At 34.8% G+C, this 24665-nt stretch overlaps 1 protein-coding gene across 1 annotated transcript; it reads left to right on the top strand.

The window, feature by feature from the left end:
• Window positions 1–1106: 1106 nt before the first annotated feature.
• Window positions 1107–23639, top strand: LOC130748918 (structural maintenance of chromosomes protein 5-like). Its single transcript, XM_057602167.1, has 30 exons — window positions 1107–1238; window positions 1320–1497; window positions 1577–1730; window positions 2671–2744; window positions 3841–3990; window positions 4082–4186; window positions 6555–6700; window positions 8536–8647; window positions 8888–9043; window positions 13074–13195; window positions 13288–13432; window positions 13512–13577; window positions 14013–14141; window positions 14227–14325; window positions 14755–14920; window positions 15027–15172; window positions 15354–15417; window positions 15515–15639; window positions 15841–15918; window positions 17074–17146; window positions 17220–17323; window positions 17831–17947; window positions 18024–18101; window positions 19786–19885; window positions 19966–20020; window positions 22624–22672; window positions 22751–22838; window positions 22919–22991; window positions 23087–23190; window positions 23282–23639. Exons 1-30 carry the CDS (start codon window positions 1198–1200, stop codon window positions 23341–23343), a joined length of 3159 nt encoding a protein of 1052 aa, XP_057458150.1. The 5' UTR covers window positions 1107–1197; the 3' UTR covers window positions 23344–23639.
• Window positions 23640–24665: the final 1026 nt, after the last annotated feature.

Raw genomic sequence — 24665 nt, 5'->3', positions numbered from 1 at the left:
CCCGTGCGTTACAAATCATGATATTAAATAGTGATTCCATTTATTAAAATATTACAAACGCACGGTTCACTTATAATTATTATGAATGATAGGTCAATATATCTCATTTATGAAAATGATTAATTATAGGAAAGGTGTTATTTAACTGATAAACGCATTGATTTAAAAAAAAATTGAGAAACAAGTTGTTGACGGTCCTCGCACAGGTAATCAGTAATTATAGGAAATTCGAAACTATTTCGAATATTTTTGAAAAATAGTAATTCTATTTAAACACATGGATCTTGTGGTGCAAAACAAAAATTATTTGTAATTAAATAGTTGAAATAGTCAAAATGTTAATTAGCCATTAATGTGGATATTTTATGTTAGCAATTAATGAACGACTAAAAAAATAATAATAAAAAATCAGCATTCAATAAGCTTTCAATAATGAGCCTCCATATAAAACTGAAATAAAAATGAGCTTTGTAATGTTTTGGTCCAAATCAATAAGACGGTGACACTTGTCAGACAAAGAGAGAGATTGGATGAAAGTAATTCTTGGAGTGCCAAATCAGCAAGGTGGGTCTCACAACCTTCCTCTTTTCTAAAGTATATAGATAACACAGTCAAGTAGTTTCAAATAGATTATTATAAAAATATCAATCGTAAATTTCTTAAACCTTTTTAAATAAAAATATTTTTTTTATTATTATTTAAAATTTGAAATTTGGAATTAAAGAGAATATTCCTTGAACATCTTTTACACACATTGACGGCAGGGAACAAAATCTCATTACTATTTTGCATTTAAGGGCCTTTACCAAAAAAAAAAACTTAGGGAGCCTAAACCAAATGACTTCTAAAAAAATAGCTTATACTTTTCCTAAAAAATCTTTAATTTTTTGTTTGTTAGATGCCTAAAAATCACTTATTTTTAATTGTAACTCGGCCTTTTAAGAATAAAAAAGTAAGAGATATAATATTTAATTATTATCTTCCATTTTTTGTTTTGTATTTTTCAATGACCCTCACTGTAGCAGGTATTGTCATGTCAACTGGCGCCAAAAGGTATAGTCAATTAGTCATATCAAGCAAGGAAGTGACTCTGCTTTTAACTGCCGCCAAAACCTAGAGTTTTTCGGAGACAAGAATTCGAACTTTCTCACTTCAAAAGCTTCAAACCACACACCCCTCTCATCCCTATTATCTCCAATGGTGGAATCTCGCTCCCCTAAGCGCCACAAAATCACAAGGTTAGTTAGTTAACGTTCATGCATCATTCTCCTTGCTAACTTGATCATCGTTATTGGTTGATCATTTAAACTTTATTTCAGGGGAGAAGATGATTATATGCCTGGAAATATTCTTGAGATTGAGCTTTCTAATTTCATGACTTTTGATTACTTAAAATGTAAACCTGGTCCCCGATTGAATCTTGTAATTGGACCTAATGGTTCTGGAAAGAGTTCTCTTGTATGTGCTATTGCTCTTGGCCTCGGCGGAGAGCCCCAGGTTGGTTTACATTTTCCACCAAGAGTCATAGTTTTGATTTTTGAACCATCATTTGATAACTTCTATAATTGTGTTGCAGCTGCTTGGGAGAGCTACAAAGATTGGGGAATATGTAAAACGGGGAGAAGATTCCGGCTTCATTAAGGTTACCTTGAGAGGGGATCATAAAGAGGAGCGCATTACCATTACGCGGCAAATAAATGCTTACAACACGTCCGAATGGTTGTTCAATGGTGGGATTTTTAACACTCTAGTCTAGATCAGGGTTGTTAATGGCGGATAGCGTAGTGTAGTGGCAAGCCCCAAAAACGCTATTTCGAGGGCTATAGTGGTGAATAGTGGAGTAGCGGTGAACCCCCAGGGTGCTACGCTATAGGCTATTGCGCCGCTATAGCGCGCTATTAACAAGCCTGGTCTAGATACACTAGTTTATCGAATGCTACTTTATTTGAACGGTGAATTTTAAGTCTCTTGATTGATGTTAATTGTAACGGGGATTTGTTAAAAGATAAAGTTGGGTGGTTATGGTATCTAAAAACAAAAAATGATTACTGGTTTTCAAATTAAAAACAATGCTGGCTACCTAAAGGTACATAGCTTCTTTTGAAAACCTTTCTTTTGCGGTAGTATAAGCTGCTCTTTCTTATGAATTGTTATTAACTTAGGGTGTTTTAGTATATTCATATTTCATTACATTGGGTCGGGTTTATTTATTTTTGTATAAAGTATGTAGTTCAAGAACAGGAAGACATTTTGCAAGATAGGTATCTTTCGTCGGAAAATCTCTTTCAGGTTTCTGATGAGCATTAGGTGCGTCCTTCTACCAAGAATTTGTTTTTGTTTGTTACGATTGATGAAGTTTTGGTAAAATCAAGGATATCAAATTTCTGTGGGCAATGAGCATTTTTTCTATCACTTAGTCAATATGGCTATGGTGGAACATACACATCTATAGGGGTTTCTTCTTTCCCTTAAACTTATTACATTCATCGCAACTTTTCTCTCTAAGAGCCTAGATTCTAGATTTTCCCCTATATCTCAATTTAGTAGTATTGTTATTTAAGTACATGCACAAATAAAACATGTTGCAACAAATTATATTTAAGTATTCTTGGAAAGCTTCTATTAGGATAATCAAATAATTATGAAATCTTTCAATGTGTTTCATTTCAGGAAATGTAGTTCCCAAAAAGGATGTGGTTGAAACCATTCAGAAGCTTAACATCCAAGTCGATAATTTGACTCAAGTAAGGTTATGACCTGCAGTGAGGACATTTCATGGCATACTTTTCGTTCTATTAAGCTACTGTGCTTTTTTTATATGACCTTTTGTTGAATTATCTAGAATTTCTCAATTTTGGAGGATGATTCCATTATTTCAAGTAAGATTAACTTATAGTCATGCAAGATTTGTGGTTTTAGCTTCTTCATAAACTTGTGCTTGTTGGAGCATAAGTTTTGTTGAAGCTCTGTACTGTTTTCATCCAGCCACTTTTTTTCTTTTATTTGGGATGTGGCTTACTTCTTTGGACTCAAATCCTTGTCTCTGTCTGGAGAGTTGAATTGTGTTTTGATTATTTGTTACATTTGGACATTTTGTTGGAGCACATGGGTATAATACATCTGATTGTACCTGATTCCTATCTAAAAGTTAGCTATGGTTTGGTTTGTTCAGCCGGCATAGTTAGTTACGGTTTGGTTAGCTTAGCTGGCATAGTTAGTTGAAGCCGGAATACGTGTGCGCTGCGGTGACGCACGCAACAGTGTTGTGTGCGAGGTGATATGCGCGCCAGAGAAGAGTTAACAGAATCTATAACTTCCATTCTTCTAGCTTTGGATACCATGTAGAAACGGCAGAAAGTGATACAGAGAGAAAGAGAGAACTCGAGAGATAATGTAGAAGAGGGAAGAATGTGAATAGAGAATGTATTATTCACCTACAAAATTCTCTGAATTTCAATTAATTTTTTTATTTGCTACCTGTCCTACTTCTGATGTTGAGGTATAATAGGTACTCATGTTATTTTACAAAAAATAAAAAAATTCTTTTCAGGTGTTTTAATTAACTATTTCTTCTCTTTCCTAAATTAACAAGAAAGTTTCATCATCCCTTTGCTGCAGTTTATTTGTGTGATCATCTGCATGTTTTGTTACCTTTTAATCTTATTATTTGCATACTGTCTTTTAATTGTTTTATTTATTTATTTATTTATTTATATGGTATGGGATATATTGCTATATGTGCTATCTTCATTGTGAAGTTAAATTTAAGTTCTATATTGGGCTATTGCTTTTCTCTTTCCCCTAAACTACTACTTGTTTGGGATCCTTGGCTTTTTGTAGTTTTTACCGCAAGACAGGGTATGTCAGTTTGCAAAGTTAACTCCTGTGCAACTTCTGGAAGAGACTGAAAAGGCTGTTGGTGATCCACAGCTTCCAGAGCAACATCGTGCACTAATTGATAAAAGTCGCGCATTGAAGCATATTGAACTGGTAAGGTCACCCTCTCCTAAGGGATGATATCAACTATCTCGTAAAATTGTTTCTTTTAAATTTGAGGATTACTTTGCTAATTCTGTTTTAGTCTCTTGAGAAAAATGAAGGAACTTTAAAACAATTGAAGGAACGTAATGCTGAATTAGAGAAGGATGTTGAACGCGTTCGTCAGAGAAATGAGCTTCTTGCCAAGGTTATATTGGGTTTTGTTGATTACTTTATGTCTGAATGCCATTATTTTCCATAGTATGTAGTGCCATTGTGTTAATGTTCCTCCCACCTCATCTTTTTTGATGTGCTATTTTCGTCCTTTCTTTTTTCTTGTTTTGGAGGTTTTCTGATCCTCCCTCCTTGAATTTTCCCTATCTTCACTAATTACTATTGTACAATATAATCTCCGTAATTAGTGTGTGCAGATTTATTTCCTTATTTAGGGAAAATTGATTTGTTCGACCTTTTCCATGGATTAGTAGTTTCCTTAATTTGGTCACATATGATTCCTATATATTTTCTAGACTTGTATAGTTTTAGAGATATCATCAGAAAATAATATTTAACTTCCCTTTATTTCAAGTTTGTATCAATGTGCCCGACCTTGGGAGGCTGTACTTCCACATCTAAACCTTAACCGCCTTCATTGCGACCTTAAAACCCTAGTAACCTTCATGCAACCAGCTGTGGGTTGCCGTAAGTGCAACCATTTGATCAGCTCCTTTATTCTGTCAGAAACAGCTTATACCTACAACCATCACTGTTGCATATACTGCTGCAGAGATATTATGGATGGAATCACTGCTCATAGAACTCAGAATTGAGAATTCCCTATACTGTTCCACAAATCTACCGTGACAATCGAAGCACAGTTCTTCTAGCACACAATCCTATTCTTCATGCTAGAGCAAAACATATGGAACTTGACATCTTCTTTGTGTGTGAGAAAGTTGTTCAAGGCAAGCTGAAGATCACTCATGTTCCCTCAACTGATCAACATGTTACCTTCTCTTGTTCATGATAGTGTTAGCCCGGTACAATTTGTGACTTCACCCTTCTCCACTCCTATTATTAGCAGCTTCCAATGTTGATTCTTTGGATGTGTTCCCTCTGTTCATGTCCACAGTTAACATAGTGGTAAATTGGATCTTTGGGAGCTCAAGTGCATCTTCATGTCTTGTGCCAAATATTCTATATCCTGTTTGTCTCTACAAAACACCTTTCTGTGCAGCACTGGAGTTTCTATCAACCATGGATTCTATCATGATCCTTCCATCAATACAAGAAACTTTAAAAGGAGAGAACTGAGTTCGAGCCATGAATGAAGAGATTGGCGCTTCAGGACAAAAATCAGACCTGAGAGATAGTTTGAGATGCGAAAAGATAAGCAGTTAGTGGGGTGTAGATGAATATCAGTCTGATGGTACATTTTATCGGCATAAGAGAAGGTTTGTTGCAAAAGGATACACTCAAATATTTGGGTTCAACTTCAGGATTATCCTTTTCTTGGTAACTCACTTTGCTGGCAATTATACCATTTTGAGTAAAAGTGTTCTCTACCTTGAGACTTGGAGGTCTGTATGAAGATTTCATCGGAAAATGACACTTTTGGTAGGAACAAAGCATACTAAGTTACTAACTGAGAAAGGCATACTAACCGAGCATAATATTTCTAGTCGACTCAATGATCCCATAGTTCCTCCAGAAAATCATATACCTATACCTGCAACTGAGAGCATTTCCTCACAGGTCCATTCTCCATTCCATGAGTCTCAAACTGTTCCTCAATCTGAGTCTGAGTCAGTTTCACCTGCACAAACTGCATCTTCACCCTTACCAAATTCTGCAATTCATCAATCGCCTCCTGTCCCTAATACACGTGAGGCCTTATTGTGGATTCAGTCCCTTCTCCAAGAACTCAAGGTCACTGCCACTACACCTACTTTGTTGTGTGATAACCTAAGTGCAGTTATGCTCTCGCATAATCCGGTCCAACACTCCAGGACTAAGCATATGGAGTTAGATCTGTTTTTTGTTCGTGAAAAGGTCATTGCTCAACAACTACATGTGCAGCATATTCCTGCAACAGACCAACTTGCTGATGTTCTCACGAAACCCCTCAGTTCAGCTTTATTCAAAGATTTGAGAGCCAAACTGACTGCGACAGATCTGCACAGTTCAGTTTGTGGGGGGAGTATTAGAGATAATTAGTATAAGTGTTATTTTATAATATTTTATATATTAAAATAAATATATGTAGCCTATGTGGCGGCTAGGTTATTTGTAGCCTTTGTGACGGCTAGGGTTAGTTAAGATAAGCTTGCTGTGCAAGCCTCCAGCCTCCTAAGGTCTCTATATAAAGAGAACTTCTCAGTTGTATTATTCACGTTAAAAAAAATTAATATAAAACAGATTCAGTCAAATTCGTTCCTTTTCTTTTCCACCCTATTAGGGTTTCAAATAATAGATATGTACAGTTATATCCTTAGAAAATAATGTCCATTTTCTTTCTTTTATTTCAAGTATTACACTGTTAAATAACAAAATATTGCCTGTATCTTTTAATGTAGGCCGAGTCAATGAAGAAGAAATTGCCATGGCTGAGGTATGATATGAAGCAGGTGGAATATGGGGAAGCTAAGATACGTGAGAATGATGCAGCAAAGGCATTGGAGGAAGCTGATAAGTTATTAAGTGATCTTAAAGAGCCCATTAAGTATGGTGGCCTGTCTTTCTTTTATACTTATAGTTGATTGTTTCGATCCTAAAGAATTTGAACTGCCATAATAGGTTGCAGTAGTATTAGCTGTTTTGAATTTAAGCAAACTCCAGTCAGGGGAACAATGTCTTTTCCTTTTTTAAATATCCCATGTCTACTTTACATCCTTGAAGAAGCTAAACAGAACCTCGAACCTGAGTTCCATAATGTGGGGTTTAAATAAAATGAATATATAACCTATAAATATTTGTACCTCTTATTTCTCAGACATTTACTTTTTCTTTCTTTCCTGAAATGGTGCATTTGTATCTCTTCCTGAAACTTGTCCAAACTTTGTAAAATTAGCTCTCAGTGTTATATTTTCATTCAAGATTTACATATAGAAGTGCAGAAATGAGAAAGTGAGAGAGAGAGAGAGAGAGAGAGGGATGGGTGGGAAACATAATTGAGAAGCGAATGACACATCAATGCTTTTTCTTTTTTTCATTTTGGTTTAATCATTTGTTCACTACATGCCTGTGATGCTCACAAGCTGCACTCTAGTATAAGAAAAATCTAAACAGACTGCAACAGATAGTTACCACCACCAGTTAGCTGAAGCCAAGGTAGTTAAACTTGAGATTCTACCTCACGACTCAAGTTCATCTTCATTGCCCTTGCCCAAAGTCTTTCCTGCAAAGTTTCTATTTTCTCCTCCTTGTTGGACATCCCTTCGTCAATATTAGTCTTCATTTCCATGAATTTTTCCTCCAAAGAATCCACTCTATCGGACACCTTAGCCATGGTTAATGATTCACTTTGCTGGTTGCGGTTCTCCTCCTTTGTATCCAGCAGGTCGGACCAATTGATAGAACACCAGATGTTAACTGATGAAATATGTATTAAACAGAACACAGATAACATACACACAGTAATTTACTTAATATCCTAGACTAAAGTCTCTCCTACAGAGAATGTTCTCTGTCCACAATTTACTAACAACAACATCCCCATTCTCCCTTAAACTAGAGATAATATATCCCTAAAACATAACAAACATCAGTTATTTTCTACTAATAACTGCCATCAAGCAGTTTTCTATTATTAAATATACTTTTAAACTAAAACTGCATATCTACCATCCGTTATTTTCTACAAATAACTGTCATCCAGCAGTTAATCTACCCATTCCCATCAGCCTGCTTATGTACAAGATATCTAACAATTATGAAGTTGGATCTTGAATTTATTTGGTTAATGTCTCTTTGATGGTCCTAGTAGGCTATCTTTGTACACCATGACAGGTTTTCTTAAATATTTTCCATTTATGGTAAACTATTATGAGTCTACAAGTTGAGTCTACGGACCTAAAACGAGTCTGCATGGACTCACGATTCTGAGAACCTTGGAGTGGAGGCACTGTAGATGAAAGCTCAGCTTTTGCTTTATAAGCTTTTTTTACCCCTTTTCCCTGTATAAAAGTTGAGCTGCTTATTTTATTAATTTTAAAATTTGTTGGGCCCTATAATTTTAAAGTAGCTTTTATGTCAAAAAAAAGTTGGACCAAACACTACCTTATTTTCTTGCAAGTTTTTACCTATACTGTAATTGTGTTGTGAGATTAATCCTCATGATCATGGTATTATCACTGTGATATCTAGCTGAAGATGGTGACTTCCTAAGAGTTCCATGAGTTGTATTGCTACAAGAACAAGGGCCTAGAGTTATCCCATTATTCTTATCCTGTATTGTGGTATTGTATTTAACTCATTAGCATGTCTGTGTGTGGTCAACCCCTCTTGTTTGTTGTTGAGATCTGACATAACATATTATAATTCATCATGCTGTAACAGGAAACAAAAAGAGGAGAAGGATGCATTAAATGTAAAATGTAAAACGGTAAGCAGCTGCTTAATTGACAATGGCAATAAGCGAATGGAGCTGAGGGAGAAAGAGAGCCAATTGGTAATTTTTCCTTCTATTTACTTGATATAATTTTTTTTAGTAGTTTTCCTTTTAACATGATCAAAACCTGTGTTTTCCTTTTCATCCATGCATTTCCCTGAAACAAGTTGTTATTTGGCACTAAGGTCATTAAAATAACTTGATAATTTTCCATGGTACTGTGCTTGTGGGTTTATCTTGTACCCTACTGCATAAAGTTGGAATCTATTGTGATTTTAGTTCCTTGTCACCGTTTTATAGGATGGGGAATTACAAAGTAAGTACAAAGAAATGGACAATTTGAGGAAGCAGGACAATTCTAGACAAGAAATACTTGAAGAAGCTAGGGAGAAACTTGCTGCTGCTGAAATTGAACTTGAGAATCTACACCCTTTTGTACCTCCGAGGGATGAGCTTGTATGTGCCCCTTTAATAATTTTTTATGTCATATATATCCAAAATTATTTGCTTCACCTCTTAGAGTAAGGAATTTTCAATTTCTAAGCATGATTATCAGATATACTATGCTTTTGTACTGAAGTTCTTCAATCTAATTTGAAGATATACCTTGAAATAATACTATAATCCAAGCCTTTAAGATCTTGTTTGGGGGCCAAGAAAGGATAAGGAATTATAGGGTAAGATAATTGGATAAGGGCGTAATAAGATTTTTTTTAAGTTAAAATATTATATTACATCAGAGAAATCTGAGAACCCTTCTCAAGGGAAGAGAAGGAGAGGCAGCCCAACAAAAAAGAGGGACACAACAAAAACAGAAAACAAAAACCCACCAAGAAACACCCACAACAACATAGCCCAAACAAAAAACCTGTAGAATCTGCACAAAAAGAAAACTCCCAAGAGCCATGAAAACAACAGCAAGAATAACAACACTAGGACGCTAAGAAGAGAACATCACCCTAAAATATGTCAAATAACCAATTATCCCAAAATCTAAAGCTGTTGGGTAAGGGCCACCTGAATAGTTTTATATTATATTCTAATACGGCCCATCACAAAAGAGCCCACTTAGGCATGAAGCGTGGATGCACAGACCCACCTACCATGCGCTTAAATTTCACTTTTTATTAGATAATGGGGGCAGCAAAGATCGAACTCTAGACTACTTGGTCATAGAGGCTCTGATACCATGTCAATAATCAATTATCCAAAAAACTTAAGTTGTTGGGTAAGGCCACCTAAATGGTTTTATATTATGTTCTAACAAATTCTTTCTCCAACCCGCGAAGACCCAAGGCTTCCCCAAGAAGCCACATCTTTTTAGCTCTAGTAAGATACCCTCCAAAAGGACCTTTACATCTCTAAAGGACATAATAAGATAAGAGCAAAATAGACTCTTATCTTATCTTGTGTTTTAGGTGAACTAGATAACGATAGGATTTGATATAAATGAGAAATGAATGAAATTAAGCATATAATATTTTTTAAATTAATTTTTTGAATAAGTAATTAATTTACTAATATATTTATAAATGAGTATATCTTGCAAATATGTTTTCAAATTAACTAAAATTAATTTTGTACTATTTTTAATTTAAAATTATATATATAACAAATTGATTTTGACTTGGTAGTATACAATATTATTATTTTTATTGGGCACTTTTAATTTAAACAATATTATTACTTTTATAAAATTAGTCTATATTTGTAGTATAAAGTATTCCATAAGTAAAGAAAACATTTAAAGTAGGTAATAGCAGGTGATAAGAGAAAATTAATCTATATTTCTTATTAATAAATCAATATTTATAAGTTTGTAGTCTATTTCACTATTAATGAATAATTACTTACCAACAAGGGCTGACATAGTTGGTAGATAGTTGAGTTCCTTAAACATTTAGTCGAAGGTTCGATCCCTAGTTGGTGTGTATGGAGAATGATTTGTTGGAAGAGTTCTATCTATTAAATGTTATCTCAAAGTCTCGAGGTGAGTAGTCTCACGACTGCCTCTTCTTCTGAGGATACCTTGGTGTAAGAAAAAAAAGTGTATAATTAGTTTATTTTTTATTATTTATTTGTGATATAAGTAGTGAAATAATGTTAATTAATTAGTAGCAAGTGATACTTTTTTTTTCTTTTTTTTATATAAGTAAAATCAATATTTTTACGTTTTGTAAATTAGTCAATTTTTTGATTAAATTTATGAGTAACAGAATTGTTTTAACTGAACATTAACAACTAGCAAGTCATAAATAATAAAATTAATATATTACTTAAATTAAACTTTATATTTATAAATGAGTATATTTTAAATAATATGAAAATATAAATACTAATGTAATTCTAATTTGGCATGTGAGTGAAAATGGGAAAGAAAATTGTTATCATATCATGGCTGGGTTCTCACAAGTCCCCCGTAGGATAAGACTTCACATGATATACATGACAGAATAAGGGATAAAATATCACTATCCTATCAAACGAGCCCTAAAAGATTTTTGTTGTTTGAGATCAAGAGAAAATGTATGAATTTAGTATTTAACTTTTGAAATATAGAGATTGTTTACATCCACTTTGGCTCATTAATGCTGTGATAACGTATTCCACGATATAGTGGGTGTGGTGATGTGACAGTAGGTCACTATTAGCATGTAGTGATGGTGCTTCTGGGGATGCATTGATATTTTGATAGCAATGATATTTGCAAATGAAAACTAAGGTTGTGACTACAATGGTAATAGTGAATGTGATGCTCTAGTTAAGCTGATTTGGAAAATATATGCTTAAAGAGGTAGGATTATAAAATAGAATATGGTCTACTCTTAATGTAGGTACTGATTATTTCTCTGATAATTTCCAAGTCTATGTCCTAGGAATTGGATATAATCATAAGGAAGTTATTGGTAACTGTATGTCAATTTTACAAGTATTTTGTTAATTCTTATTGCCAATTATTTATTTGGGGTGAGACTAGGGTGGACCATTAATATTTTGGTCCACCATGGACTAACGGGTACTTTGGACAAGATAACTATTCCCTCTCTCCCTCTCCTCAATCCTCTCTCTCCCTCCCACTCTCCTTTTGCTCCCCCCTCTCACTCTATCTCGCTATGTCCTCGAGGGTTAACTCAAGTGGTAAGAGTTAGTGGTAAGAGCTAGGTGACATAAGGGTTGAGGGGCAATGAAGGGTGAAGAGACCAGAATTCAAACCTTGGTGAATATACTAATTTACTAACATTATTAACAACTAACATTTGCCTATAGAAAAAAAACTCTCTCTTGCTACTCCCTTCTCGAGCTAATCAAAGATGAACGACCCAGATCTAGATTGGCCACAATTATTACAAGAACCCGCGTAGGATTTAGAAAAGTAGTTAAAATTACTTAATAACAATAAATTTGTAAATATTTTTAATAAATTTCCTAAGTTTTGAATTTATTTTGGGGTAGAAGTTATAAATGATAATAGAGATAATGAAGTGGTAACTCAAAGAAGTCCCACATTGCCAAGATTAGCAAGTGCACAAGTGCATATATAATAAAGAACACACACACCCATTGCCTTAAGCCTAAGGTTTTGTGGTGTTGTGTGGTTCTAACTAAGGATTTCTAACATGGTATCAGAGCTGGTCTGATCCAAGCCATGACTTCCGCTTCCCAAAAAAAAAAAAAAAAAAAAAAAAAAAAACGAAAAAAAAAGTAAAAATCCGAGAAAAAAAAAAAAGCAAAAATGGCAGTCCCATTTGCGCAAGCCAAGGCCTCAGACTCAGACGAAGGAGCACAAGTCCAAGGAACTCCGATGCTCCCACTAGAGTACTAGCCCAGACAAAGAAAGTCGAAAGGCAGACTCAGACGAAGGAGCACAAGTCCGACGACCACTGATGTTCCCGCTGGAGTGCAAGGCACAGGCAACAAAAAAAAAAAAAAAAAATGGAGTCCCAATTGAGGGGGAGTAATAGAGATAATGAAGTGGTAACTCAAAGAAGTCCCACATTGCCAAGATTAGCAAGTGCACAAGTGCATATATAATAAAGAACACACACACCCATTGCCTTAAGCCTAAGGTTTTGTGGTGTTGTGTGGTTCTAACTAAGGATTTCTAACAGGCCTTGGAAATAAATTTTTTTTTGGGAAGCATGGAGATTCTTTTTTTTTTGCTGCATCAGAAAACTGCATGAAGATTCTTTTAATATGAGATAGATAATTAAATACTGAGTGTTAAATATAAGGGTAAACATGGAAAAAAAATGCTTTATTAATATTATAAAGTGACTTATATTAAGGGAAATCAAAAATAAAAAAATGATTTATTATTAGGATCAGAGGGAGTAATAATCTGTAGTAATTGGTCTGCTACAATCCTAAAGAATTATCTATTTTACCTTACCTTCTAACTGTGATTAGCTGTATTGTAGTCGGTAAAAAAAATTGTTTTTGTTTTGTACTTACACTCTAATATAAAGAGATTCTTTTTTCCCACCAGCAAAAACTGAATGATGAACTTTGGAAGTTGGAGCATTCAACTAGTCATGTGAGGCAGAATAAGTCACAAGCAGAACATGAAATAAATCAGAAAAAGTTACTCTTGATGAAGTGTAAAGAAAGGTAAAAGTTAGACTTAAGATAACGTGCTCTTAACATTGTTTACCAAGGCAAATAAATGTATTTAACTTCTCTTTTTATTCTAACATTTGCAGATTGAGGGGAATGAATAATAAAAATACCAGGTGTTTGCTTCAATTGCAAAAATGTGGGGTTGAAAAAAATTTTGAAGCTTATAAATGGGTCCGAGAAAATCGTTATAAATTCAACAAGGATGTGTATGGTCCAGTTTTACTTGAGGTACATTTGTTCTAAATCATGATATTATCACTTTTTGGGTTTCTTACTTAGTCTGTTAAATTGTTGAATCATATTTCAGGTGAATGTCCCAAATCAGAAACATGCTCAATATCTGGAGGGTCAAGTTGCTCATCACGTTTGGAAGGTACTTCTAGATATATTATTAAAATGATGCTATCATTTATTTCTGCAAAAGCAGTTTCTGCTGATTTTTGCTCAACTCCAGTTGCTTTTGTTTTGAAAATTCTGGATACATTATTTGTAGGTCCTTTGTTTAAGTATTTTATGGAATACTTGTTCTTTAGCCCCAGACTTCATTCTTTAAATGGCTTCTCTATTGCTTATTACTGAGACATATTTCTGTAGTTTTTTATTTAACTGTATCCTTTTTCCCCATTCATAAATTCTTTATCTTCAGTAAAGTTGATAAATTTTGGTTGGTGTAAGTGTTTTTTTCCCACTGTCTTTAGGTGGGAAGGAAGAATGATAATTATACACCTCTTACTTGAAGAGGGAGTTAATTCACCCACTTTAATCTTTCCCTTATCTGCATTGTTGATTATTTTGTTGTTCAATCCAGTCTTTCATAACACAAGATTCTGGTGATCGGGACCTTTTAGTGAAAAACCTGAAGTTCTTTGATGTACCGATTCTAAATTATACTGGCGGTGATAACCACCAAAGAAGGCCTTTTGAAATTTCTGAAGATGTAAGTATGGGGTGACCATTTTTGCTTTTACATATTCATTTGTGAAATAAACATTTAATATTTGTGATGTTATTTTCCTTACCAGATGCGTGCTCTTGGTATCTATTCTCGGTTGGACCAAATTTTTGATGCTCCAGTTGTTGTCAAGGAGACTATGATTAGCACCTCAATGCTAGATCTTTCAGTTTGTCTCTAGTGCTTCGTCTGTTGATTTGTTATTTAGACCCCGTTTGGAAGAGCTTATTTGAGCTTATCTGATAGCATAAGCTCTTATGCCAGTGTTTCGGAGAGCTTATGCAAACAGCTTATGACCTACCACATAAGCTGTTTTGAGCTTATTTTCATACTCTACTCAAGATAGCTTATGGAAAAGAGCTTATGTTTATATATAGCTTATTTTCAATTTATTTCAATAAAATTTTTAAAATAGCTTATGAATAAGCGCTTATGACATAAGCGCTTATGACCATAAGCGCTTAATTAAGCTGTGTTTCCAAGCGGGGCCTTAAACTTATTGTTTGTTTGAAAGATGCTTCCGGGCTTTATGTTTATGGATGTGGGTTAATGTTATTTAGTTATACAACTTATTCATTTTTTCCCTACATGTTTTCAGTATATTGGATCTAAAGAAACTGATCAGAAATCTGAGGTGGTTCCAAGATTGGGAATTATGGATTTATGGACACCAGAAAATCACTACCGTTGGTTTGACTCAAGATATGTAAATCATGTCGGCGCAATTGTTCATCATGTGGACCCCCCAAAACTTCTATCTAATAGTATTGCTCTCTGAAATCTTGTTGAATTAACATATGAATGACCAAATCTAGTTTTAACTTCTGGTTTGTTATTACCTCTCATTTTCCCTTTTGTTGTACTTATTAGCTTCGAACGTGGGAGGAATTGAGAATCTGATTTCCGATGAAAGGGAGCTTGAAGAACGAATTGCTACCTTGGAGGAAAGCATTAAAAGATCTCTAGAAGAGGAAAGGAGATTAAGGAATCAAGTTGCTAGTCTCCATAAACAGCGGGTAATCTGCAGCGAATTTAAATTTTGTTTTGAATATATTTATTATCTGTTTTAGAGATTTTTTCCTATGGGTACGTCATACGTGTGTGGTTGATGAAAGCTTTGATTTTAACCTAATCTGATTTGAAGAAATTTATTCCTACTAAAGTTTGAATTGTTAGGATTCATTCTGAATGTTTTAGGAAGGCATTAACATAACAACGCGGAATGAGCAAGAAAAACGAAAAAAACTCCTTGGCCGGATAGGTAAGTTGAAGTATTATATGATATTGAAAGATATGAAGGCTTCAAATTAACATTTGGATTTGATATTCTAAAGTGAGTATATTTATTTGACCTCTAGAACAAAGGAAAGCGATACTGAAATCGATAGCGGAGCAGGATGATATGGATACTGAGATAGCAAAGCTTGTTGATCAGGCTGAAAAATATAACATTCAGCGATTTCACAATGCAATTAAAATGAAGGTGATTTATTTGTATTTTTGCTCCTTCTTAATATCGGATAATAGAAGGCTTAATTTTAAGTTATTGCAGTTCTGTTGGTACGATAATCCACTTACATTAAATTGTTTGATTTTTTTTTCTGTTTTTTGTTTGCATTTATTCATCTTTTGCTTTTAGAAGAATATGGTTTCTTTGCTGTTGATTTTCATCCAATTTTGACAGGATCTTCTTATTGAAGCTATGGGTTACAGACAGAATGTTGTTGAACTACGTATGTCATTAATCGAATTTGATGCAAAGGTAATCTAAGAATATTTATGCTGCTCACTGTGGCACATAATACATGTGACTGACTTTTAATTACTCATCACCTGTGTGCAGTTAGCTTTCTACAATTCTTGTTTAGCTTGTAGTTCCTAGGCTGACCTGGGTTTACTACCAAGCATCCTTGTTTCTTCCAAAATGTCTAGAGCATATTTCCTCTGAGAAATGCCAATATTGTACCACTTCAATCCCAAGAATTTTTTTTTAAAGGGGTTAAATCTTTGGTTTGGAAATGTTTGAACAAGTTGCTTAGGTTCCTTTTTGATCATCACCTGTAATGAGAGTATCATCCACATACTCCAAATGATAAATGAGTTAGTTCGACTGGATCATTTAAAGAATACAACATGGTTCGCCTTGCAATAAATCTTCTTCTCAAACCAAGCTCAAGGTGACTCTTTTAGACCATATATAAACTTCTGTAACTTTGAAATGACTCCCCTTGAGGCAACATACCCAGGTGGTCGCTCCATATACATCTCTTCCTTTGCCTCACCTTGTTAGAAGGCAATTTTAATATCTAGTTGGTATAGAGGCCAGTGTCTCACGGTAGCCATAGACAAGAACAAATGACTAGTTGGTCTTCTTAGCAACAAGGAAAAGGCATCCGTAATCCAATTCCAAACCATATATTTATTTATTTGTATCTTTTTGCAGCTTAGGGAACTGTCTATCAATCAACTTATCCATGAAGGCCAACTTTTAGTTGTTAAAACCCATTGATAGTAAACTATAGGTTTTCGAAGAAGACGAACAAGGGTCCCAGCACGGTTTGGCTCCAAGGATCTTCATTGTGTTGCAACTTGCAATTCACCGTCATGACATTGAAGCCTCTATCGTGGCATAAGTCATGACCTTTGCAACTTGCAATTTCTTATTTACTATTTACTAACCATGAAATTCAGTTAGGAGAAGTTACATTCAAATTGATAACAATTTTGTGCTTACAAAGTCTTAAGAGTTAAAGTAGAGCTCGTTTTATCTGCAACAGCAAGCTGACATAAGTTAAAGGATGTAGGAAACGTAGTCATCTCACCATTGGCTGCTTTGTTGTAGAATCATTTATGTGCTTGTTTTCTGCATTTATTCCCTCCACTTTTTCTCTAATGTTTACATTTTGAATTTTCTAAGATTGGAGAGATGGAGGCCAAACTGAAGAAACCTGAGAATTTTGCTCTGCAAGTAAAATTGCATTTTGATGGCTGTGAGAATCTATTTAGTTTTTAATTTCTTGATTTTGCAAGCTGCCCATATTTTTCTAACCTTTTTTTGCTTAGGTAAGAAAGAGACTGAGAATTGTAGACAACAGCTTACTGATTCCTTGAATTATGCTAAATCAATTGCTCGGCTTACACCTGAGCTAGAGAAGGAATTTCTTGAGGTTTGTATAGTTCTTCAAATTGTAGTGTGCATTTCTTTGCTTGTTTCCAATATTTACATTGCAATACCAACCTCATCCAGAAGGTGGTGCTTCAGGACATGACAGTGTATTTTTTTCTTTTCGCATGCTTGAAAACTTTGAAGTTGAAATTCGAATAATGAAATGAACACAAAAGCATCATTTTCCATATTAGTTTATCTTATATTATTGAAAAAGCTTAGAGTTTTCTGACCAAAATAAGGTAAACTCTTGATGACTAATGTTGAAAGGTCCCACATTGTCTAGAAATACGACCAAGTTCTTTAAATGGTAGAACAATCATCACCCTTGAGCTAGCATTTGTGGTAGATTCACCCTTCATTAGTACGTTCACATCTTATCATTGAAATACACAGTTTCTCTAAAATACTGTATTTTGACAGTTCCAATATATGTATCATATATAGAGACACACACACACACACATATGAGTAGAAACTCCAACAATTGTTGTGAGTTTTCATGCAGATGGCGACTACTATAGAGGAATTGGAAGCAGCTATCCAAGATACCACTGCTCAAGCCAATTCAATCCTTTTTGTCAATCATAACATATTGGAACAATACGAGGATCGACAAAGACATGTAATCTCTATTCTTGTATTTTTTTTGGGTTATATCTATGTGCGATTTATATTTACAAATTACGATTACTTAACAGATAGAAGATCTTGCAGTAAAACTTGAAGCAGACAAAAACGAAAGTAGAAGGTGTCTAGCTGAATTAGATAACATTAAGGTTAGTGAAATGTTTCTTTACGTGACTAGAGTGTTAGCACGTAGAGAGTGCATATTTCAGTGCAATTGTTATATTTATCTCTGGAAAAATGTAATCTAATATTGAAGTTAATAGCTGAAGCTGAGCATGTGGCATTTGAAAAATAATGTGCACAGTTTCCCATTCTCTAGTCTTCTACCTCTTTTTTCAGTATTCTGTCCTCTTTTACTTCTCCTGATCATTTTTGTTTGCAGAAGATTTACATGCTTTCATTAAGTTTTGTGATCTTTTTGTGGAGGACTGTATGTTATTAGACGGTATAGCAATAAGGGGCATATAATCTTTCCAGACAACTCTCTTCTGTATTTATATGTATGTGCATACACAATAATTTATGTGAAAACTTGCTCAATAAGTTCACTCTTGCAGATTCATAAACTTTAATCTGACTACTTTAATCTATATTTTTTTATGATACACTACAAATTTATATAAAAGCTATACATACAAAAATCTTAGAATTTGGGTTAGACCTAACTCACCCTAGCTTAGGAGTGAGGATAGCTCTATGCTTTATCAGTGTTATCAAATATCGGCTATGGCTGCGCTGTGGCGGAATCTCATGGCGGGTTTTTGGCTGCCCGTCATAGTCTGCCATCTTCCATTAACAACATTGCGCTTTATATGGACTTTGTTAGACATATCTCTAGTCAATGTGGGATCGTAACACCCTCCTCACGCTCAGTGTTGGACATCTGAAGCGTGGGGATCATAAACTGCATATTATGGAATTTCCCAAGGATGTGAATTGCACGCTATAGCAGCGGATCGGCAGCTGTCCGTGACATGGAGCGGAACTGGGGACCTTTTTTGTCGCAGCTTTTGCGTCTGCAATTGCGGCTCAAAATGCGTCCTTCGTGGCGCTATTTCGTTGCTGTGCTTCACTCGGAAACCCTGTTTTGCCCTTAAATGATTCTGTTAGGGAAAATTTTTAAAGGTATTATGGGGTTTTCCCTTTGAATATTTTAGGAATCAGCCTCCCGCTCTGTCTTGATTATTTACGTTTAGTGGTTTAGGTTCTCCCTAGTCTCCATCTCCCTCCTTCTTCACTTGCGAGCCCGCGACTTTTGGCGACCAGACTCTGGTGAGATGCCGCTGAGCCTCCGGCGACCAGACTTTTCCCATCTTCCTTGTTTACCTCCAGCATAAAGAGGTTTGAAACAATTCAAAATGACTTGATCCATTTGTTCAGTACGGTACAGTATATTCTACAATCCGGTGGGGATTTGGATCCCCTCATGTGTTGATCTCACATGACCATGTCATGTGAAGATCTCAACCTTTAATTTTATTTTAATGAATTCTGGGCCTTTAATTGATATATGGAGAGAGAAAATTAAGATTGTGTGGGAAATAATACTAACCATTAGATTTCATTAAAGAAACAATTAAAGTTCCAGATCCTTCACATGACATGGTCATGTGAAATTAACACATGAGGACCTAGTGGAATTCAGAATAGAAGGCCCAGTTGGCCTATACGAACTGTTATGATTTGAGCATTGATGCTAATTATATTTTTTAACCTTTTTTCATGGGGATGAGAATGAACAGCTTCATCACATTTTTTTTTTCTGGGGGAGTTTATGATTCTTTGTCAAATACTGTCACTAGAAAAGCTCAATTTGATAAGTCTTTTCTGCAGGGAAAATGGCTTCCAACACTGAGAAACCTTGTGGCCCAGATAAATGAAACCTTTAGATGTAATTTTCAAGAGATGGCTGTTGCCGGAGAAGTTTCACTAGGTTTGTCATATGGTAGTTGAAATTAATTTTATTTGGTTTTCTTATGCTTCTACCATCACATATGTTTCTCCTCTTCTCAGAAGAGCATGATATGGACTTCGATAAATTCGGAATACTTATAAAAGTCAAGTTCAGGTAACTTCTGTTTTGAACGAGTTATTTTCTTTATTCGGTTCTCATCAGAATATGCTTTCACAGGGATTGATGTGACTTTTGGTTACCAACTAAAATGTTTAGAAGGAAACCCAACTTCATGTCCTACAATGATTCTACTCGGTCACTGATATAACTACAATCAGACTGTTTTGATAAATATAATCTAACCCTTAAAACGATACTGCAATTTCATCATTTTTTTTTAATTCAGCTTAAATTTGTTCTTTGTGGTCAAAATCTTGTTTTCAAATTGTTGATTATTATTGAGAAACAGACGAGGCAGTATGAGAAACAGACGCAGAAGGCTCGGTGGTGGGTGGGTGGCAACTTAGCTTTTGGGATATTTGGTTATTTGACATGGTATCAGAGCCTCTATGACCCAGCAGTCTAGATTTCAATCCTTGTAGTTGCCGCCCCCAATTCTTCTAATAGAAAGTAGAATTTCATCACATGGTAGGTGGGTCTGTGCATTGTCCACACTTCAGGCCCAAACAGGCTCTTGCATGAGGAGGCATGTTAGAAATAATAATAAAACCATTCTGGTGTCCTTTACCCAATAGCTTAAGCTTTTGAGATAATTGGTTATTTGACACTGAGCACCCCCAAAATAGAATGTGAATGTTCTAGGGCCTAAGAATCAAAAAGCTCTTGATTCCATAATAGAAAATGATAGAGAGAAAAAGTAGTGAACAAAATAGTTTTATTGATTGAAGGAATTGTAAATTGTAATACATGGAGGCTTCTCTTATATAGTGAGGTTAATAGAGTATAATAGATAGTTACGTGGTGTTAGGTACTGTTACTTTGAGTTTTTATTTCTGTTATGTTATCTAGCTTCCTTAGTAAGTTTTCTCTTTAGCTCTATTAAGAGAAGCTTCCTTGTATCACATTCAATTCAATCTATACAAAATTCTTCTTTCTCTCTCCTCTTGCATATTTTCTACATTGTATCACGAGCTCTGTGATCCTTGGATCATGGCGTCTTCTCCTACCCTGGTTGAAAATGCCTATGAAAGTCCACGACAACCCCAAAATCCCCCTTCTTCAGTTTTTGTTCCGGTTCTGCCTTTATCTTCATTCTCTTTCTCGATTTTAGAGAAGCTCACCTACAAGGAAACAGGAAATAGAGCCTGTTATCAATGCTCATGTCTTATTCCTTTTCTTGGGAATCCTTCAATCCTGTCCAGGTTCTTCAGTGAAGGTGATTGAAAGGCTGGAAGTATCAATGAGGCGTACACTTTTTGGGAAACCCAAGATCAGTTTTTTCTATGCTGGTTACAATCGTCTCTCTATACTCCCATTCTTACTGGCATGATTTGGTGTATTATTCTTATGAGCTTTGGTACAAAATTCAGTGTTTCTTTCACAATCAGACTTGGGAAAACTCTAATCGACTTTGAACTGAACTGCGCACCATCAAATCAATGAAGGATTCTTTATTCAGGATTGGAGATCCCGTTGTATCGAGGGAACTATATAACTGTTGATACTTGATTAATTATTGATTCATAAGTACAATATTTTTAGACTAGTTTCTAGAGGTTTCCTAGTTATCTACTAACTCTAAACAATAAATTTTAAATAATAAAATCTTATCTATTAGCCGTGTGACTCACACCCTTGATTGTGTTATTTCTTTCACCTAGTGATAGTAATTGAAATGCATTTGTTTGGATCCTATGATACATCAAAGGATCACCTGGGAAGGGGCTTATATGTACGGACAAGTGATGCTGATATCATTGGATATGCTGATGCAGATTGGGCAGGTGATGTTGGTAATAGGAGGTCCACCCCAGGTTATTGTGCTCTTATTGGAGGAAACATGATTACCTGGAAGGGCAAGAGGCAAAATGTTGCAGGAACTAGCATAGAAGCAAGTTATCGTGCTATGTACTTTTGTGGTTAAAACAATTGCTCCAAGAGTTGAGGTTTTTGTGAAATAGGTCCTATAACACTTGCTTGTGATAACCAATCAGCCATGTATCTCTTCTCGAATCCAATTTTACATGAAAGGACTAGACATATTGAAGTTGATTGTCAATTTATTAGAGAAAAGATTCTCTTTGGCAACATCAAGACTGCTTTTGTTGATTAAGTCCTTGCTTCCTAGGATAACTTATATGCTTCAGCATGAGGGGGGTGTTGATTATTATTGATATATATGTTTATCGTGAGATAATTCTGTTATAGTTTAAGTTCAGTTAGGATTGTTCTTTCTTGAGATTATTAGATAATTTTGTTTGATAGTTTCCCTGTCTAATTTTATCTGATCTATAGTTCAGGTTTTTGATTTAGGATTTAATTATAAGTATTGTACAGATCACTAAGAATAAATGAGAAAACCATATTTCACATTCTATCCAACTTACTAGCTGTGCTTCATACTTAGTCTGTGTAAAACATATTTTTATTGTATTTATATTTCAATTAAATTGCCAAGAAATCTCCCTCTAATATATATATTATATATATATATGTATATGTATATATATATATATATTCTCCCTTACCTTATTCTCCAACTTCTGTTTTTATTTTTTCCCCCTTCTCACAGCAATCTTTTCTATATTGTGATTCAGAGAAAATAGTCAGCTTCAAATTCTCAGTGCCCATCATCAATCTGGAGGGGTATTACAAAGAACATATTTCTGATTACATTGATGCTATGTTTCTCCCCATAATTTACCTTGATGTTTGGTTTTCCAGGAGCGATCAGTTTCAACTATTGTTTATCTTGTTTCCCTTCAAGATCTTACAAACTGCCCATTTAGAGTTGTTGATGAGATCAACCAAGGTTGGTTACTGTTTGGAGTAAATTCTTTCTGGATTGACCTCACTCGCTCAAGAGACTTTTTATTACTTAATTTTTACCAGGGATGGACCCTATAAATGAAAGGAAGATGTTCCAGCAACTAGTGAGAGCAGCAAGCAAGGCAAACACACCACAGTGAGGACTAAGAACTATCACTTGATCTTTATAGTTCCTTCGCGCTATTGGAAAAAAAGGTTATAATTTGATGAATACATGTTAATATTATGCAGGTGTTTCTTGCTTACCCCCAAGTTGCTACCAGATCTGCAATATAGTGAGGCATGCAGTATATTGAATGTAATGAATGGCCCTTGGATCGGTCAAGCATCGAAGGGTAATTTCTCATACCAGAAGCTACCACTGATCCCTTTTTTTAACTGCTGATATTGCTCACTCACAGGACAATTTTTTACTTTGTGAATCAGTTTGGACCATTGGTGATAGCTGGAGTATTATAACGAGACATGTCGAAGAGAACCTATGTTGAAGTAAAACACCAGTTAGTTTTTCTCTTGTGTATATTTTTGTGAAGGAAGGAAATAAGCTATGCATGTAAAAAAACATGCTTTTGGTAGTTGGAAATAGCCTTTTCAATTTATTTATACTGTTATCATAATTAAACTCAGGGTAGAAGAATTGGTAGTCTTTGGATATATCTTGAGCTTTTTGTTGGTTGCCTATAGACACTAGTGCTCATGTACGAATTGTTGGTCTTTTAAACTTTTCTCAACACGGTTATGTTGCCATATATTCATTATACTCAGCATTAGCTCACATCTTAAAAAAAAAAATCTAACTATAAATCTAACTATTTGATAGACCTTCTCTTTACATTTTCAATAAGGAAGCGTAAATGTGGACATTTTTTTCTAGGTTTAGACTGCTTTTTTCAACTATATGATAGACCATTTCCCTTTATTCTTGCTGCTATGACGAAGAGTATGTAAATTAAATAACTTCATAGCAAAACAAATAAATGAATGCAATTCAATAATCTACAGAGATGTTGTCGCTTGATGTATCATAAGCAGACCTGTGTTGCTAATTTGGCAGCCAAGTTTATTAGAGCATCATTATCCAAGCAATCTAATGGAGTTTCTAATTTAAATTTTATATCATTCTTTTTGTATATTTTTTTTGTTGTCTCACGTCATCTACACCACTTTAAACAATTCTAGCTACTTTTTACTCCAACCCAACAATTTAACAAAGTTTCTTAAATGAATCAACTATCAACCTACACTTGCCAAGAAGTAATAATATAATTCTAAAAAGTAAAAATGAAACCCATTAAATTTTTGAGCACCGGTTGCTTTCTGCAGCAACTCTGCAACTTTGCTGTAGAAGGAGATTTGTGGGTTAATTATAATTTAACTATTTAAGCTTTTTTTTATTTGAAAAAAGTGCACGTAATTTCATTAAATGATGTTGCATGTTCACATAGGGTTCATAGTGACACCTGGGCACGCCGGCCGGAGGTTTATTGGCGGCAGGGATGGTTTTCAACCATTTAAGGTAGTATGAGGGCGTAGTTTAGAAGATTTTCCAGTAAGGGACGAAAATCAAATTTCACCTAAAGTTTAGGGACCTTTTTCACGTTTAACCCAATTTTTAATACGCACGGAGTCAAGAATCCAACAACTGACCCACCTGTCCGACTAGTATTCATTGACTCAGTACATTGGCCGAGTTGATAACAGTACCTCAAGAGTTTCCAAAAAAAAAAAATTTAAATAAAAAATCTCTGAGAATTCAAAACTATAAATTAATTCAGTTCCTATTGTACTGAGTTTCAAAATGTAAATATTG

This window comes from Lotus japonicus, chromosome 3 (genome assembly GCF_012489685.1).
Source record: "Lotus japonicus ecotype B-129 chromosome 3, LjGifu_v1.2".
NCBI lineage: Eukaryota > Viridiplantae > Streptophyta > Magnoliopsida > Fabales > Fabaceae > Lotus > Lotus japonicus.
Note: the sequence above shows the minus strand (reverse complement) of the source record. Positions and strands in the feature narration are given on the sequence as shown.

Coding starts and splice junctions, on each gene's coding strand:
- LOC130748918 (XM_057602167.1), top strand. CDS start 1,198: ATGGTGGAATCTCGCTCCCCTAAGCGCCACAAAATCACAAG. Junction 1,239..1,319: donor AAGCGCCACAAAATCACAAG/GTTAGTTAGTTA, acceptor ACTTTATTTCAG/GGGAGAAGATGATTATATGC. Junction 2,745..3,840: donor AAGTCGATAATTTGACTCAA/GTAAGGTTATGA, acceptor GGCTTTTTGTAG/TTTTTACCGCAAGACAGGGT.